This window comes from Nicotiana attenuata, unplaced genomic scaffold, assembly GCF_001879085.1.
Source record: "Nicotiana attenuata strain UT unplaced genomic scaffold, NIATTr2, whole genome shotgun sequence".
Taxonomy (NCBI): domain Eukaryota; kingdom Viridiplantae; phylum Streptophyta; class Magnoliopsida; order Solanales; family Solanaceae; genus Nicotiana; species Nicotiana attenuata.
Window position 1 is genome coordinate 134056 of NW_017672391.1, and position 17698 is coordinate 151753.

The 17698-nt window shown below is 39.0% G+C and overlaps 1 protein-coding gene across 1 annotated transcript; it reads left to right on the forward strand.

The window, feature by feature from the left end:
* The first annotated feature begins 324 nt into the window (after nt 1–324).
* LOC109213026 (calcium-dependent protein kinase 2-like) lies at nt 325–7756 on the forward strand. Its single transcript, XM_019376774.1, has 8 exons — nt 325–1278; nt 3586–3729; nt 3834–3986; nt 5797–5912; nt 6674–6841; nt 6927–7054; nt 7157–7256; nt 7336–7756. The coding sequence occupies exons 1-8, from the start codon at nt 597–599 to the stop codon at nt 7408–7410; spliced, it is 1566 nt and encodes a 521-aa protein (XP_019232319.1). The 5' UTR covers nt 325–596; the 3' UTR covers nt 7411–7756.
* The last annotated feature ends 9942 nt before the right edge of the window (nt 7757–17698 follow it).

A 17698-nucleotide genomic window follows, 5' to 3' on the forward strand; every position in this document is an offset into this window, starting at 1 on the left:
TACATGAATAAGCATGTATAAAGACTAAACTGCACTTTCAAAACCTTTTCCAAATTCTTTTCAACTTTTTTGGAGGGTATTTTTATAAATAAATATTTTTAAAAAAAATCTGCAATTTATATTATTTTTAATATATTAAACCAAACCATATAAAAATAATATGATATTTTTAATACACCCTACTCAGTATTATTCTTATATATTCTTCCCAAACGATCCTATAGTGTATAATACTTATATACGAACCGCGTAAGGAATTTATACAATTTATATTGCCTTTTTGGCACTAACATCCACCAAATATCTTTTCCTTAAAATTTAAAAATAAAAAAGCCTTTGTACTTTGTTCTCGGCACTTTCTCATCGTCTTCGCCTGTCTTAAAGAATAGTTTTAACGTTTCAACTCACGTTTCTGCTTGACCAAACCAAAGCTTTAGTCAACCTTCTCTCCCATTCTTGCTTTCCCCTCTAAGAATAAATCAAATCCAATTATTGCTTAAATCTCTATCTGGGTTTCTTCTTTTTCCTGATTCATTGTTCTTTTTATCAACTTCAGTTTCAGTTCATCAGCTCTCCTTTTCTGCTAGATCTAATAAATGGGTAATATCTGTTCAAGCAAAAGTAAACCTGAACAGTTAAATGCCAACGGCCACCATGGATCAGGAGGAGTTGGGCCCCATCGAACTGAAATTCAGTACACAAAATCTCCAGGTCCTGAATCTCAGTTGCCTGTTAGGCCCCCACCAAGTCCAAAACCAGTTTCTGCACACGGTACAATTCTTGGTAAGCCATATGAAGATGTTAGGGTGCACTATACACTTGGTAAAGAATTGGGTAGGGGTCAATTTGGTGTTACATATTTGTGTACTGAAATTTCAACTGGTCAACAATATGCTTGTAAATCAATATCAAAAAAGAAACTTGTTACTAAGGCTGATAAGGATGATATGAGGAGAGAGATTCAAATTATGCAACATTTGAGTGGACAGCCTAATATTGTTGAATTTAAAGGTGCTTATGAGGATAAGGGATCGGTTTATCTTGTGATGGAGTTATGTGGAGGTGGAGAGCTGTTTGATAGGATTATTGCAAAGGGACATTATAGTGAAAGAGCTGCTGCAACAATGTGTAGGGCTATTGTCAATGTTGTGCACGTTTGTAATTTTATGGGCGTGTTGCATCGTGATCTCAAGCCTGAAAACTTTTTGCTTTCTGATAAGAGTGAAAATGCTGCTCTAAAGATTACTGATTTTGGGCTCTCAGTATTCATTCAAGAAGGTACATTTTGCTTTATGATTGTCCTTTTTATTAGTATCTATTTTTGCACATTTATTCTTCAAATCAATGACCTTTCCATGTTTTAAAGATTTATGTCTCCTGTAAAACTAGTGAATCTGTAAATGCTAAAAGCTTGATCTTTAAGTTCAGGGATAGGATTAAACATTCAGCTATAAATGTTAAATTTAGAGGTGATCGCAGTCACACGTGCACGTATTAACAACAACAACAACAGCAACAGCCCAGTGTGGTCCCACAAGTGGGGTCTGAGGAGGTTAGGATGTACGCAGCCTTACCCCTACCCTGGAAGGGCAAAGAGACTGTTTCCGATAGACCCTCGGCTAAAGAAGGTGAGAGAAGCCCTGATAGCGAGTAATAGCAAAACAATAATTAGAAAACTAAATCGGAGATAGCAACAGATAATATGAAAGGGGTACTGATAACAAGTAGCAGCAAGATAACATATTTCGAAAACTAATTCCAAGGCAGCAGACGGGAATATGAACGAAGTACTGCTAGCAAACTACGGAATTACCAATGGCAAGTAACAACGAAACGAGACATGCGAATATATAAAACTAAGGAAAAAAAGGGTACCGAACTAGCGCTAATACTATCGAGCTAGAGAAGACAAAGGGAGATGCACGACTACCTACTAACCTTCTACCCTAATCTTCAACCTCCACACCCTTCTATCTAGAGTCATATCCTCGGTTAGCTCAAGTAGCGCCATGTCCGCCTGATCACCTTTTTCCAAGACTTCTTTGGCCTACCTCTACCCCTCTTCACACCTCCTAAGGCCAACCTCTCACATCTCCTGACAGGGGGCATCTGCGCTTCTCCTCTTAACATGCCCGAACCACCTCAACCTTGCCTCACGCATCTTTGCCTCCACAGGGGCCACTCCCACCTTGTCTCGAATAACTTCATTCCTAATTCTATCCAACCTAGTATGCCCACACATCCATCTCAGCATCCTCATTTCCGCTACCCTCATCTGCTGGACATGAGAGGTTTTGACTGGCCAACACTCTGCCCCATACAACATAGTCGGTCTAACAACTACCTTGTAGAACTTACCCTTAAGTCTCAACGGCTCATTCTTGTCACACAAGACACCGGAAGCGAGCCTCCACTTCATCCACCCTGCTCCGATACGGTATGTGACATCCTCATCTATCTTCCCATCCTTCTAAATTATAGATCCCAGATACTTGAAACTCTCTCTCCTGGAAATGACTTGCGTATCGAGTTTCACCTCCCCGTCCGCCTCCTGGGTAACACCGCTGAACTTGCACTCCAAGCATTCTGTCTTGGTTCTGCTCAACTTGAAACCCTTAGACTCCAGGGTATGTCTCCAGACCTCCAGCCTCTCGTTAACGCCACCTCGCGTCCATCAATCAGGACTATGTCATCCGCAAATAGCAAGCACCAAGGCACCTCCCCCTGAATGTGGCGTGTCAAAGAATCCAACGCCTGGGAAAACAAAAACGGGCTAAGTGCTGATCCCTGATGCAACCCCATCCCAACCGGAAAGTAATCCGAGTCTACGTGCACGTATTACTTACAACTATATTAATCTTGTATTATATCCTCCATTCAAGTGCCATATTTGTTGTTTCTGTAAGTGAGTGGAAACATTTACATCTCCGATAGCCGGGGGAAACATTTAAGGGGATCTTCTTAGTTGGATGTGAACAATCGACAAGCATCTACAAGTGCTCTTCGTTGCTGATTACTATGCTTTTTCACTAGGCACTTGTTGCACTGCATGGTCTGATGAGAATGTGCAGTGAAAACCTTAGTATTAGTAGAAAGAATCTGCTGCCGAATTTAATTATATCCAATTCGATTGGTGAAACTAAATACTGTAGTATTTTAGCATGATAAGTCGATTATTCTTGAATTACTTCCCTTTAAACTTGGTTTCCTGGAACATGTCATTTTTACATCAGCATGTAGGTGTGTATTCCCCCTGTGGCACCCCCCCTGCGCTTGGTCAGCTTTTCTCTCACTCTTTCTTAGGAAGTTTGAATTTTAAAACCTGGTGTAATCCAAATGTTAATTGTCTGTAAATTTGTGAAACTGAAGTTGCATTTACACACTCGTCGCATACAGATTGGATGTATTAGTAAGCTGATTTCTGATACTTCAGTTGTGATGAACACCTTCCCTTTTACAAATATGTTGAAGTACCATGCCTTAGCAGTTTCTTTGTGATTTTCTTATCCTCCTTACGAATGCTAACCTTTCTTCTACCTGCGGCTTTTTTCCCCCTTATGTAAATGGATATAAAATCCCATGCAGGTAAGTTGTACAAGGATATAGTTGGGAGTGCTTACTATGTTGCCCCTGAGGTCTTACGGAGGAGTTACGGCAAGGAAATAGACGTTTGGAGTGCAGGTGTTATGCTTTATATACTACTCAGTGGTGTGCCCCCCTTTTGGGCAGGTAAAGTCATCCTCTCGCTTTTTGTTGTCTACGATAATAACAGATGACAATTTTTGTCACTATCTAGGATTCGATGACTTACTGTATCTTTGTTTGGTATGCAGAAACCGAAAAGGGTATATTTGATGCCATACTTAAAGGACACATTGACTTCGAAAGTGAACCTTGGCCCTCTGTATCAAGTAGTGCCAAGGACCTAGTACGGAAGATGCTGACTAAAGACCCAAAGAAACGGATTACAGCTGCACAGGTTCTTGGTATGTGGCCTTTAAACTATAACTTATTTGATTTTAAGACCGGTAATGATTTCAGTGCAGAGACTTCATGTTATAGATTTAGAACTCCTTGAAGATCTCGTTTCTGACATTACTGCAGATATTTGTTTCTTTTAGGAAAAAAAGAATTGCATGTATTCCATGCTTTTATGTCTGTTCCTTTTAAGTATGATTTGTAATATGCTAAGAGCCAGTATACTTTATATACTATAAAGGCACTTGCAGACTCCCTCATTTCAAGCTGTTAATCATAGAAAACAAATTCAAGGAAGCACAAACTCTTTTAAGGCAACGTCACTCCTCCAGTTAGATTAGTTTGCTTTGTCTCACCCAGGCGCGCTTCCCGCTTTCTTTCGCAAAACCTATACTTTGTTTAGGTGTTTAGTTTTATCTTCAGTTATGTTTGGCATCTTGAACTGAATTTGTTATTAAGTAAAGCACAGCTGCACATTCTTGTTAAAGGAGTTAGACATTGCATATTTTGATGGGGCCAAACAAGGCTTTGCCAAAATTAGTTTATATGAAAATCAATCTTTTTCTTGGCCAGCGGTAATTCTTGCTTACTTTAAAGATGTGCCAAATAATTTAGTTAGGGGCAAGCTTACACTCTGTTAAAAGAACCTCTCTCGACTTCACAAACGCCATCATATATCTGGATGGCATGATTAATGTTTGGGACTGGTGATAATACTGCCCTTACTGCTATCTTTGGGATTCCCTTGAGGTACTTTATTTGTTTATTTTTTATAATACGGTGTCCGGTTAACTTGCATGCCCTCGGCTTATCCACTGGCAACCTACTACAACCCACAAGTACAAGTGTCTGGGTTGCCTGTCCTCCAAGGTTGGGCAGATGGACTCCCACTGGGTGTTGTTCCGGTTTTTTTGGACCTGGAATCTCCATTTTTTGTCCTGTTCCTCAACAACTCACCTATGCCATTGGAGACTTCAAATAATAACCAGAGTACTCTATTATTTATATATATAAATCATTAAGTTGTTTTCAGATCCGTTATGTTACCAGTTATATTTATTATTCATATCATTATGACAGGAAGGATTACATCAACATTGAGTGACTTGATATCCGTCACAAACAGCTTCAAAATTTGCTTGCAAACTAATTTTCGTCATTTGAATCCAAATGCAACCTAGGAGAATTTTATTTCAATGAGAGAAAATAACTCATTTTGATGGCATCACGTTCCCACTGAATCCTTTTCCTGTTAATGAGTACTTTTTTTTATAGTGATATGGTAAATCCTACCTTCCAAATTTCCTTTCTGAAGAGTCAAAAGTGATCCTGCCAAACTCCCATGGTGACGCGAACTCCCAATCTCTTGGTTGGAAAGGGGAGTGTTCTTGCCACTTGAGCATCCAAACCATTCGTTTCCTGTTAATGAGAGGGTGGGGTTGGGGGAAGCACTTGTAGTCTCCATCTGCCAAGAATTTGAAATTTAAAAAGATAGAAAGGCGAGATGTGATAAAACATTATTTATTTGCAGCTCAAATTATTAGGGTTAATTTCGCTTGCAGTCTCACCTTCTAAGCTTATTTTTATTTGACACTTGGGATTCGTTCCCCTTTTTAAAATCCTGTTTTCTTAGATTCGATCAATTTCTACGAAAAGATTTCTAACTGTTTTTGTGCAGAACAAATATTTCAAAGATCAGAACTCAGAACAACTTAGGCTATTCATTTGCGAATGTACTCCTTGAGAACATCAGAAATACATGTGTTATGGTTTGCTATATCTTATTCTAACCTCACTGCTGGTGTGTCTAATTGATAGAGCATCCTTGGCTGAAGGAAGGTGGTGATGCATCAGACAAACCATTAGAGGGCGCTGTCCTTTCAAGAATGAAGCAATTCAGAGCTATGAACAAGCTCAAGAAACTCGCTTTGAAGGTAATATTAGAATTCCTAAACTCTGCTGAAACTGAATCCAGGTAAAGGAAAGGAGGGTATTAGGGTATATTTTCCAGTACCTTTCGTTGGCTTTGTTTGTCTAAAGAATAAAAAAGGACCGCCTTTTTGCATGTACAGCTTCTTCCTCATATGATAGTCATGTACTTCACATGCAAGAAAATTACTTTCACTCTATCTGCCTTAATCTCACTTCCTTCCCTTCCTCTCAACCAAAACTATTTGTGAAGAACATGATTAGATTTTACCATGAGCCACCTTTATCTTTAGTGAAATTGGTAAGTCTGCTTTCTTACTCAAACTTGTGTGTGTGATCATTTGTTTGAAAAAAATAAACCTAGTAGACCTTTTTTATGTGTTTTTTGAGAAGTAACAGTAAACTAGTACACCTTCTAATCAATGTATTTGTTTTTTTTTTTTTTTTTTTTTGAATCATTGTATTTGTTGTGAGTGATATCTTTTGGAATTGGTGAATTTGGGATGTTGACATTCTTCCAAGTGCTTGTATCCATTAGCTGCTTTATTGCCATGAAGGACAACAAACTTATGGAAAATCGACAATCATTTGTTTCAATTTAATACATGAATGTTCGACTAGTAGATCAAATGAAACTAATTGTCTTTTGACATTTTTCTCTTTTTGTGAGCCCGTGTATTATCCCTATTTCCTGTGCTTGCATGCTGGCTGTATTCTTTTCCTTTTGCGAGTAATAACACATTGCATTGTCTGTCTTTGGGATCAGATCATTGCAGAGAATCTCTCTGCAGAAGAAATTCACGGCCTCAAAGCAATGTTCCACAATATTGACACTGATAATAGCGGCACTATCACTTATGAAGAACTGAAGAGCGGATTGGCTAAACTTGGCTCAAAGCTCACAGAGGCTGAAGTCAAGCAATTGATGGAAGCTGTAAGGCAGAACAACTCCTAAATGTTACAGTATTAACCATTTCTTTCCTTCACAATTATAATATCTCATGTCTTGTAAACTTCAGGCCGATGTAGATGGAAATGGCTCAATTGACTACACTGAATTCATCACCGCCACCATGCATAAGCACAGGCTAGAAAGAGACGAAAATCTATTTACTGCATTTCAGTATTTTGATAAAGATGGCAGTGGGTACGTACTATGTGTATATCTAGTGTAAAAACATGATCGGACCTTTAGAATCCCAAGATCAGTCGACTCAAAATTACTTTTTTTTTCGTGTTAAAACTGTAGGTTCATCACAAGAGATGAACTCGAAACAGCTATGGAAGAGCATGGAATAGGTGATCCAGCCTGTATAAGGGAAATAATATCTGAAGTGGACACGGACAATGTGAGTTTTCACTGCTTTTCGCTAACTAGTTGGACTCAACCTTGCCACATATATGCTAATTCTGTCAAATTATTTTCAGGATGGAAGAATCAACTATGACGAATTCTGTGCAATGATGAGAAGTGGAGTCAAACAGCCAGGCAAACTCTTCTAGTTGCACGAGCCTCCTTCCACCAGGGAGAAAATTGCATGAACTACCAGAATAGCAGCCATTACTTGTTGGGATGTTTCTATCTTTTCCAGTGGAGAACGTGTACATTAGTAATTTTTTTCCATCCAAATTCGTCTTTGCTATCTGTTTCTATTCGTCTTCTGAGCGTTCTTTCCCCCCTTGTGTAAACTGCCTTAGTTTGGAGCTTGATTTGACCACTCCTAGTGTATGAAATGATCGTTCAATTGTCGATGATTTCCCCTCATTTTTTGTTATTGAGTTTGGTTATTCAGAATAATTGATATCCATTTTAATGCATGTTTTCTCTTGGAAGGCTTAGAAGCCGGCACAACACTTTACTTGCTGGACTCTACACCTCTCCTCGAGCTCGATCTGTTCTATGCCTAAGTTTCAATTCAATCACTTTCACAGAGGAAATTGACCTACCTAATTGCTGGTTTGGGTGCGGACCATTGCATGCAACCCCTTCCACTAAGATGTGTTGCTTTTTGCAAGAATGTATTATGATGAGAATCAAAGCAGTCAGTCTGGTGACTATTCTTTGGCTATCTCTCTAGTTTTAATAGTCAAAACTAGGTTTCTTTTGTATAATAAGTATTTCTCTCTTTTTTTTTTTCCCTTCCTAAGAGATTGAATTAAAAGTTTATTGAATATGATGAAATGTTAGAATGCTTAATATATGCAAGTTGTTTGTTTTTTACTTTAAGATAGGTGAAAACTCCATTGCGGAATTAACTAGCAAGTTTGAAAAAAATTCAAGGTGCATTCACTTCGTAATTTCTGTGTGCCGACAGAAAATATATTCTACTCTTATCATCGGATTGTATCAATTCGGGGACATCGATTAAAGAAAATTGCCAAGTACCAACCAATTGTAATTCGTTAGCTTTATATATATAGAGCCTGTTTGGATGGGTTTGTTTTAAGTGATTTTTAAGCCAAAATAGCTTTTAAGCCATAAGTTAGGAATTCTAGCCTTTTGCTTTTGGCTTGTTTTTGTCATTTTAGCTTAAAAACAAGTGCTTAAAAGCACTTTTTTACTTTATCCAAACACTACAAAATGGCTTAAAAGCTATTTTGGCTTAAAAGCACTTAAAACAAGCCAATCCAAACGGGCTCATAGTTTTTTTTTGCTGCTTTTGGTATAAGCAATACCGACGTAATTTTGTATTGAAATTCGATATAATTTTATAGCACATGCAATGTGGGATAAAATTCAAGGATTAGCTTTACCATAACTTGAATATCATGATTAAAATTGTCCTTCAACCAAAGTCATGTCCCAATGATCATTAAGAAGGTCATGGTTAAAATTAAAAACAAAAGTTCTTCAAAGTTTTATCAAGTTTATAATTAATTACAACATATTGTACATCACATTTTTAGGGATCGTTTAATTAGTTTTGTGATGAAATATAGTATTATATTATCTCACGTTTGGTAGAATTTTTTAATCCAATATAAGAGAACATCAAAATATTAATAATGGATTTAGTACATAAAATTGATGACAAAAGAAAAACGGCGGCCAATTTGTGTCAAACACTATACCTAATCCCTTGTAAGGAAATTTGCTATAAAAGAGTGTTGGTTTGACCGGGGATATATCCCCCTTGTGTGCACATGTCTAGTTGAATGTAATAATATATCCCCCTGGTGTGGCGAAGTTTCAAGGCTTACTTTGCCCAGCACCCCCACTTTTTAATTTTACGTAAATTTTTCTAAAATAAGGGGAAAATAAAGTAATAAACCTTGATGAAAACTGTAAGTAATTGTTGAGACCTGGTGATTTAAGGTGGTTATTGAAATAGCAGTGTATGGTGTGGATTGTTAAATGAAATTGGTATTGGGAAGGAGAAGAAGAGAATGGGTGGAGGTTATTGTATCATGGGATGTGGTTTGGAATGGTTTGGTGGTGGTGGGGTGGTAGTAGAGCCACGACGGAGCTATGAAGAAAAAGAATCGAATTATTCTTCTACAAATTTGATAAATTAGTTCAAAATAATTATATGAAACCTCAAATACACAAATAATAATGGCTAAGTATGTGATGTATCATCCATGTCACAACGATTGAACACATCCAATCTGAAGTGTTTATTAGTTATACGGAGTAATTTTATCAAGTAGAGATGTCGAAATGAAATAAACGGAAATTCCTAAACCGACCTTAAGATCCAATGCGCGATTGGTTTTAAAGGAAAAAATTGCACGGACGCCTTATTTGGTCGCTCCCATTTAACCTATACATATATTTTTAAAATTATTTAATATATATCCTAATTTTAACAACTTCAAATGCCTCTTCTTCTTCCTCTTGACCTATGCGTTCCTTTCTTCCTCCTCTTCTTTTCTAATGAATTCCTCAGTTTAGGATCTTGAAAGCTCACGCTGAATTGTATCTCTTAGTTCATGGCAATATGCAAGAATAAAACCGTCATCTTCGCTCTCCGAATTTGCGTTTCTTGGTAATACATGGTTTCATTGGTAGTTCTGCCTTTCTCTTCTGCCCGCACACTCCCCGGACTGGAATTATTAAATAAAACTTCAGACTTGGGCATCTGAAGTTAGGCGCTGCTATTAGCGAAGTTCGCTAATAGCAGCGCCTAACTTCAGACTCAAATATCTGAAGTTTATACTTAAGTATCTGAAGTATATACCCCATATGTTTGACAATCTTAGCCAAATATCTGAAGTTTATGTCAAAATATCTGAAGTTTATATCAAAATGACTGAAGTTCATAGAAAAATATCTAAAGTACACAATTGAACTGAAGTTTGCCCTTGCTTATGAACTGAAGTTTGCGTGATTGCCTTTGCAAGTCAGGCCAAACTTCAGGCAAAAATATATGAAGTTTTGCTTTATTAAGGCTACATTTCAGGAGAAAAATTATGAAGTTCAAACTTCAGACATACACAATTGAACTGAAGTTTGCCCTTGCTTATGAACTGAAGTTTGCGTGATTGCCTTTGCATGTCAGGCCAAACTTCAGGTAAAAAATTCTGAAGTTCAAACTTCAGACATAAATTTTTGCTACTTCAGGCGGTATGTCTGAAGTTACGCGAAAAGTGGGTACGCTTGCAATTTTTTTTTGCAAAGCGGGTATAAGTTAAAAGGTGCCCCAAAAACTAGGTATAGATGCTAATGCCCTGTTTTTAAGATTACTTTTAGGCCTTATTTATTTTTTTTAAAGATCAAGACGTCTGAATCTGAATATTAAGATGTGTATTAAGATTAAGAAGTTTGAATCTGAATACACATCTAAATATTAAGATGTGTATTAAGATCTGAATACTAAATAATTAAGACTTTTTATTTTTTAACATCTGAATGTATAAAATTTATCTTTATTTAAAAATTAATAAACATAAAAATTAAATGAAATACTAATTAATCTAATATTCTATCAATAAATATATAGTTTTTTAAAATATGATAGTTGCTGGTGGCGATGACTAACGGTAGTGCTTGTGAATGCCGACTATGGCTGTCCAACGGGACGGTATGGGACAAAATTAACGGGACGGGATGACATTCAACAGGAACGGTAGCGGGACGTGATGAAATGGGACGGGATAAACGGGACGAAACGGTAGGCCCATCCCATCCCGCTAACAAATAGGATGGGACGGGATGGCGGGCCTTAAGTGGGCCATTTTTAAAAGAAAAATTATTTAAGCATTAAGTTTGGCAACAACTAGTTTTTTGACAATGACTAAGTTTTTAAAGTTTGCAACGACTAATTTTTTGACTTATTTAATAAACTTAAATGTTAAAAAGGGAATTAGAAAACTAAGTAAAAAATTATAAAATATTAAAACAAAAGACTTGTAATGAAATATTCTAGTAATTATAATAGAGTTATAATTTATTTAATATAATTTCATGCTATTAAGTAACTAAGTAAGAGTGTAAGACAATTCCTAAAAAAAATCAACGGTTAGAGCCTTTTATTTTATTAATAGAACTTTCAAATCTCACATACAAATATAATCTTTTGAAGAGCACCTAATCTACGCAGCCACCTTCTAGGAAGGGTTCTGTTTGAACTAGGCCTCTTAGTAGGCAATTACAAATTATCATACTAATATTTGTAAGCTCCTATATAGCTTCTTTGTAACTTATCTATAATTTTTCTCGGACATTGTTCTGGAATTGGTAATGTTGATTGATGTTCCATGAGCTCCATGCCGTCATCGCTCCCAATGCTAAGTATCTCATTGTATTCTTCTTCTTCCCTAGTGGTTAATTTTTCAAAACCAAGATTTCTTCTTTCTGAATTAATCCAACTATACGAAAATCTCTAGGCTGTCCTTCGCTAATGAATGTCTATGATCTCCGATTTAAAATCTTGCCGCGCTAAAAGCACTCTCTGATGCTACTGATGATGCTTGAATAGCCAGGATATCTCGGGCCATTATTGAAAGTGTTGGAAAAGCCTTGCACGCTCCCTCCACCATGCCAAAAGTTGTTCGTTGCCTTCTTCGCCTTTAATACTTTCCAATCCTTGATTAAGATAAGAATCAAGTTCATCATCAATAGAGAAATCAAAACCTGTTATATCATCCATATCTTCCCATAGAACTTCTGCTCTAGACTTAGAAGTAGAAGGAGCAGTTTCACCACCTGTTGTTTCCATAGATATATATTTATCAAATATTGATCTAGCATAAGAATATATGTTAGCTTGATAGTCTTCGAGAGATGGTTGTTCATTTTCTTGAATTGCTAAATTCTCATAAATTTTACGAACAAGTCCCTTTGCACCTCTTAAATTTAAAGATGGGTTAAGTAGAGTAGAAATTAAATATACTTGGGCAATAGGGAAAAAATACTTTTTAAATTTTGAAATCATTTTACTAATGGCCGGTGCATAAGTTGGATATGTTTTATACTTACCAAATACAACAGAAATTCCACAAATATACCATAATATATGTGTACAAGTAGGATAATATATGCCAGAAAATTATTTTGTAGAATAATAAATTTTTTCTAAAAATTTAGTAAGCTCTTTGATCTCATCCCAATCAGAATCAACAAATTTGATCAGTGGGGATACAATTATTCATGTTAATTACCTTTTGTATAAGCACTCGATAATCATAAGCAACTTTAAGCATTTCATAAGTAGAATTACTTGGTTAATTACCAGGTAAAAGGACATTACCTAATTACCTAATAAGTGGATAAGGATTAAACTTTCCCACCCCCATCCCCACGTGGCAGCAAGCCACGTCCTAAAGGAATGACTCTTAGTCATTCTTATTAGGTGGCAACCTAATATGTCAAATACAAGGCATTTCAATTCAAAGAATTTCCATACAAAACAATACTATAATGAGAAGTGGGGACGTTAGCATTCTGATGAGTTTCAACAAATTCATTCTCAAGATACTACAATCAGATTCTAACATTTCCAACACCAAGACATTACACTCAGAGTGAGAACGTTAGCCATTCCTTAAACTTTTCAAATTTCATTCTCAACAACACCTCCATCAGATTATAAACCATACACTAGCAACGTGATCCTTCAAATTCCTACACAAAAATCCAACGAGAATTATTAAAATCATAGAAACGTATAATTTGCGATTCTAAAGGAGTACGGTGTAACCTTTTCCAAGAACATCATACGGATTTTCCCCTACTCCAGGTATGTTAAGGCTAAGCTCTTCCTTCATTTTGCATGTTCTCGTAATTACACGAGTTTGATAACGAGGCATAAAGAAAAATTCATATCCCGAAATTTACGTATATTTTCCTAGTTTTGTAAGTTATAATATTCTCCTTATCGGGACTTCATATTCAATTGAGTATTTCCTTTTTCCAGTCAAGAGAGCAGAGAGTCTATATATACAGTATTACAGTATTTTCATTACCATCGAGCTATAATCGATGGGCAGGCCCCTATTGGACAACCTCTGATCAGATGGTAAGTTATATACCGAGCCTACTATGGCCGAGCGCCTATGAGCAAGCCCAGTAGGTCTAGATACAAAGCCTAGTATGACCGAGTTCCTATGAGCAAGCCTACTACGTCAGAGCAGTTATATATATATATATATACCGAGCCTTATAAGGCCGGACAACTATTTTACTTACTATATTGAGAGAATAGAGTCAGTATCAGCAGGTGATCATACCTTCAGATTATCTCTGACCCTAGTTGCTTTCAGCTATTATATTATCAGTTCAGTTTCAGCTTTCAGTATATTTCCTTACATACTCGGTACATTATTTTGTATTGACGTCCCTTTTTTGGGGGCGTTGCATTTCATGCATGCAGGTTCACGGCAGACAGACGGGTAGACCTCCTCAGTAGGTGTTGCCAGAGTTCAGCTTTATCAGTAAGCTCCCCGTCCTTCAGAGTTGCCGGGTTTAGAAGTTTGGTGTACATTTTGTGTATATATGTCGATAGGTTATGGGTAGGTCGGGGCCCTATTCCAATCACAGTACATCTATCAGTAGAGGCTTGTAGACATATCCTGTCAGTTAGTGCAGTATGTTGGGCTTGTAGGCCCTGTACGTATATTTTGTTGGCTTGTCAGCTATAGTAGTTATGACGACCTTGCCGGCCCAACTTTATGTTGACATTCAGTTCGCGTTAGCCTCTATTCAGTTTTACATTTTGCTTTGCACATTATCTTGTAATGTGTCCCATGGCCAGAGTATGACATTACATGTTCAGAGCCTCTTAGTCGCAAGTGGTATGCAAGGATAGGTAAGGCACCGGGTGCCGGTCTCGCCCCTAGGCTCAGGGCGTGACAAAAGCGGTATCAGAGCAGTTCACTCCTAGGGAGTCTACAAGCCGTGTTTAGTAGGGTCTTGTTTATAGATGTGTAATGTACCACATTATATAAGCAGGGGACTACAGGGCATTTAGGAGTTGGTTAACCTTCTTTCAAATCCAAATTGTGCTGTAGCACTGAGTTATAGGAAATTTGAGTTAAACTTACGTGTTGGCATTTGCATGCACAGATGACGGTAACTAATAAGACCACAGCTAGCCAGAGGAGAGAAACAGCAGTAGGTGAGGGGACTAGCAGGGTACCCTAGTGGATGGGGCCCAATCGGAGGCCCGGGGAGAGACCCCTGGCCATCTATTACCGGCTCCTCTACCACCTAAGGAGATTCCTAGGGAGACCACACATCCAGTTCCCCCTCCGCTTCCATCAAATCAGGACTTGAGGAGTGCGGTGCATTTATTGGCGCAGTTGGTAGCTAACCAGCAACAGGCTAGGGCATCCGCTAGTGCAGGATCTTCTGAGGGGTCTGGGAGTTCAAGGGTCGGAGAGTTTATTGCATTGAGTCCCCCAGAGTTCACGGGGATAGATCAGAGGGAGGACCCACAGGATTTCATAGATCAGTTTCACAGGATCTTTCGGGTTACGCATGCCACGAAGAAAGAGGCTGTTGAGCTAGCAGCTTTTCGAATCCGAGATATAGCCATCCTCTGGTACGAGGGATGGGAAAGGTCCAGGGGACGTGATGCACCTGCAGCTATTTGGGAGAATTTTTCATATGCCTTCCTTGACCAGTACTTACCGCGGGAGATCTGACAGGCCCGAGTCGATCAGTTTTTAGCCCTCAAGCAGGGCAATATGAGTGTTTGAGAGTATAGTCTCCGTTTTGACTTATTGGCCAGATATGCACCATCCACAGTTGCTACTCTGCGGGACAAGATCACCAGGTTTATAGCAGGGTTGGCCCCAGAGTTGACCGAGCCATGTGCCACCGCTGCATTGCAGGATAGTACGGATATATCCCGAATTCAGGCATTTTCCCAGAATATAGAAAGGGGTAGACGTCGGCAGCAGGGCACGGAGAGGACTGAGTCAGGGCAGTGTAAGAGGTTGAGATTTGCCAGATCTCAGGAGCAGTCTCAAGGTAGTTATAGGCCCCAATACTTCGAAAGGCCACCTAGACCTCCTCCACCTCAGCTACAAGGTTACAGGTATGGCCGCTATACTCAGTCAGGACTAGGTGAAAGTTCCCAGGCGTCAGGGTTGCAACGATAGCGAGGTTCGGGGCAAACATGGCCATTTCCGCCGTGGTGTGCCATCTACGGTAGAGGACACTTGGGACAATGTCGAGCCGGTTCCGATGCTTGTTATACATGTGGACGTCCAGGGCATATGATGCGAGATTGCCCAAATATAGATTCTGGGGGTGTGGCGCAACCAACGAATTCAGCGATAGGATCATCTATGTATATGCATCCTTCATGGCACGAATCTCAGTCTTCGACTGGTAGAGGTCGAGGCAGAGGTAGAGGTTCCAGTTCAGGTGGTAACCCGTATCATAGCTATGCGTTAACGGGTCGACATGACCATGAGTCTTCACCAGACGTTGTGACAGGTATGTTGACCATTTGCTCTCTCGATGCTTATACCTTGATAGACCCAGGATCTACTTTATCATGTATTACCCCATTTGTCGCGGGGAAATTTGGTATAGTGCTTGAAATACTAAGTAATCCTTTTGCGGTATCTACACCGATCGGAGAATCGATTATTGCTAGACGCGTTTACCGAGGTTGTACGGTGTCAGTTTGTGGTCGTCAGACCTCAGCCGACCTAGTTGAGCTAGAGATGTTGGATTTTGATGCTATCATGGGCATGGACTGGTTGGCAGCTTGCTATGCCACAGTTGATTGTTGAGCAAAGATAGCTAGATTTCATTTTCAGGGTGAGCCCGTCCTTGAATGGGTAGGTAATACAGTGACACCCAGAGGTAGGTTTATTTCCTATCTGAATGCGAGGAAAATGATCGTAAAAGGGTGCATTTATCATATTGTGCGAGTTAAAGATGCAGATGCTGAGATACCTACACTTCAGTCTATCCCAGTAGTCAAAGAGTACGCAGATGTATTTCCAGATGAACTTCCAGGTATTCCTCCAAAGCGAGAAGTTGATTTTGGCATTGAGTTGCTTTCGGGAACGCAACCAATATCCATCCCTCCGTATAGAATGGCACCTGCTGAATTGAAGAAGTTTAAGGAGCAGTTAAAAGATTTGCTGGAGAAAGGTTTCATCAGACCCAGTACCTCACCTTGGGGTGCACCGGTACTGTTTGTACGGAAGAAAGACGGCTCGCTGAGGATGTGTATCGATTATAGGCAACTGAACAAGGTAACTATTAAGAATAAGTATCCACTTCCAAGGATAGACGACTTGTTTGATCAGTTGCAGGGAGCTAGATGCTTTTCAAAGATAGATTTGAGGTCGGGGTACCACCAGGTCATAGTTCGGGAGAAAGATATTCCCAAGACAGCCTTCAGGACCCGATATGGCCACTTCGAGTTCCTTGTCATGTCTTTCGGGTTGACGAATGCACCTGCCATATTTATGGGCTTGATGAATAGCCTATTCCGCCCATATTTAGATCTGTTCGTGATAGTCTTTATTGATGATATTCTGATTTATTCACGTTCATAGGATAAGCATGTGGACCACCTGTGAGCAGTACTCCAAACCTTCCGTCATAATAAATTGTATGCTATGTTTTCTAAATGTGAGTTTTGGATGAAGTCTGTAGCATTCTTCCACATTGTATCCGATGGAGGTATAAAGGTAGACACTCAGAAGATTGAGGCTGTGAAATCCTGACCTAGACCTACCACTCCGACAGAGATTCGTAGCTTTCTAGGCTTAGCATGATACTACCGGAGGTTCGTAGAAGGTTTTTCCTCTCTTTCAGCACCATTAACGAATTTGACGCAGAAAGCAACTAAGTTTCAGTGGACAGAGGCCTGTGAGCAAAGTTTCCAGGAGTTTAAGAACAGGTTGACCTCAGCGCCAGTTTCTAGCACTTCTAGAGGGTCCAGAGGGTTATTCCGTGTATTGTGATGCCTCAGGTGTCGGGTTAGGATGTGTCCTGATGCAACATGGGAAAGTAATTGCGTATGCTTCAAGGCAGTTAAGGAAGTATGAGCGGAATTATCCGACCCACGACCTCGAATTAGCTGCGGTTGTCCATGCACTTAAGATATGGCGGCATTATTTATATGGTGTTCATGTTGATGTATTCACAGATCATAAAAGCCTGCAATATATCTTCAAGCAAAAAGAGTTGAATTTGCGACAGAGGCGATGGCTTGAGTTATTGAAAGACTACAATGTTAACATTCTCTACCATCCAGGGAAAGCTAATGTTGCAGAAGATGCCTTAAGTCGCCAATCTATGGGTATCTTAGCACATGCAGAGGCCGAAAAAAGACAATTAACTAGAGAGATTCATCAATTGGATTGTTTGGGGGTTCGG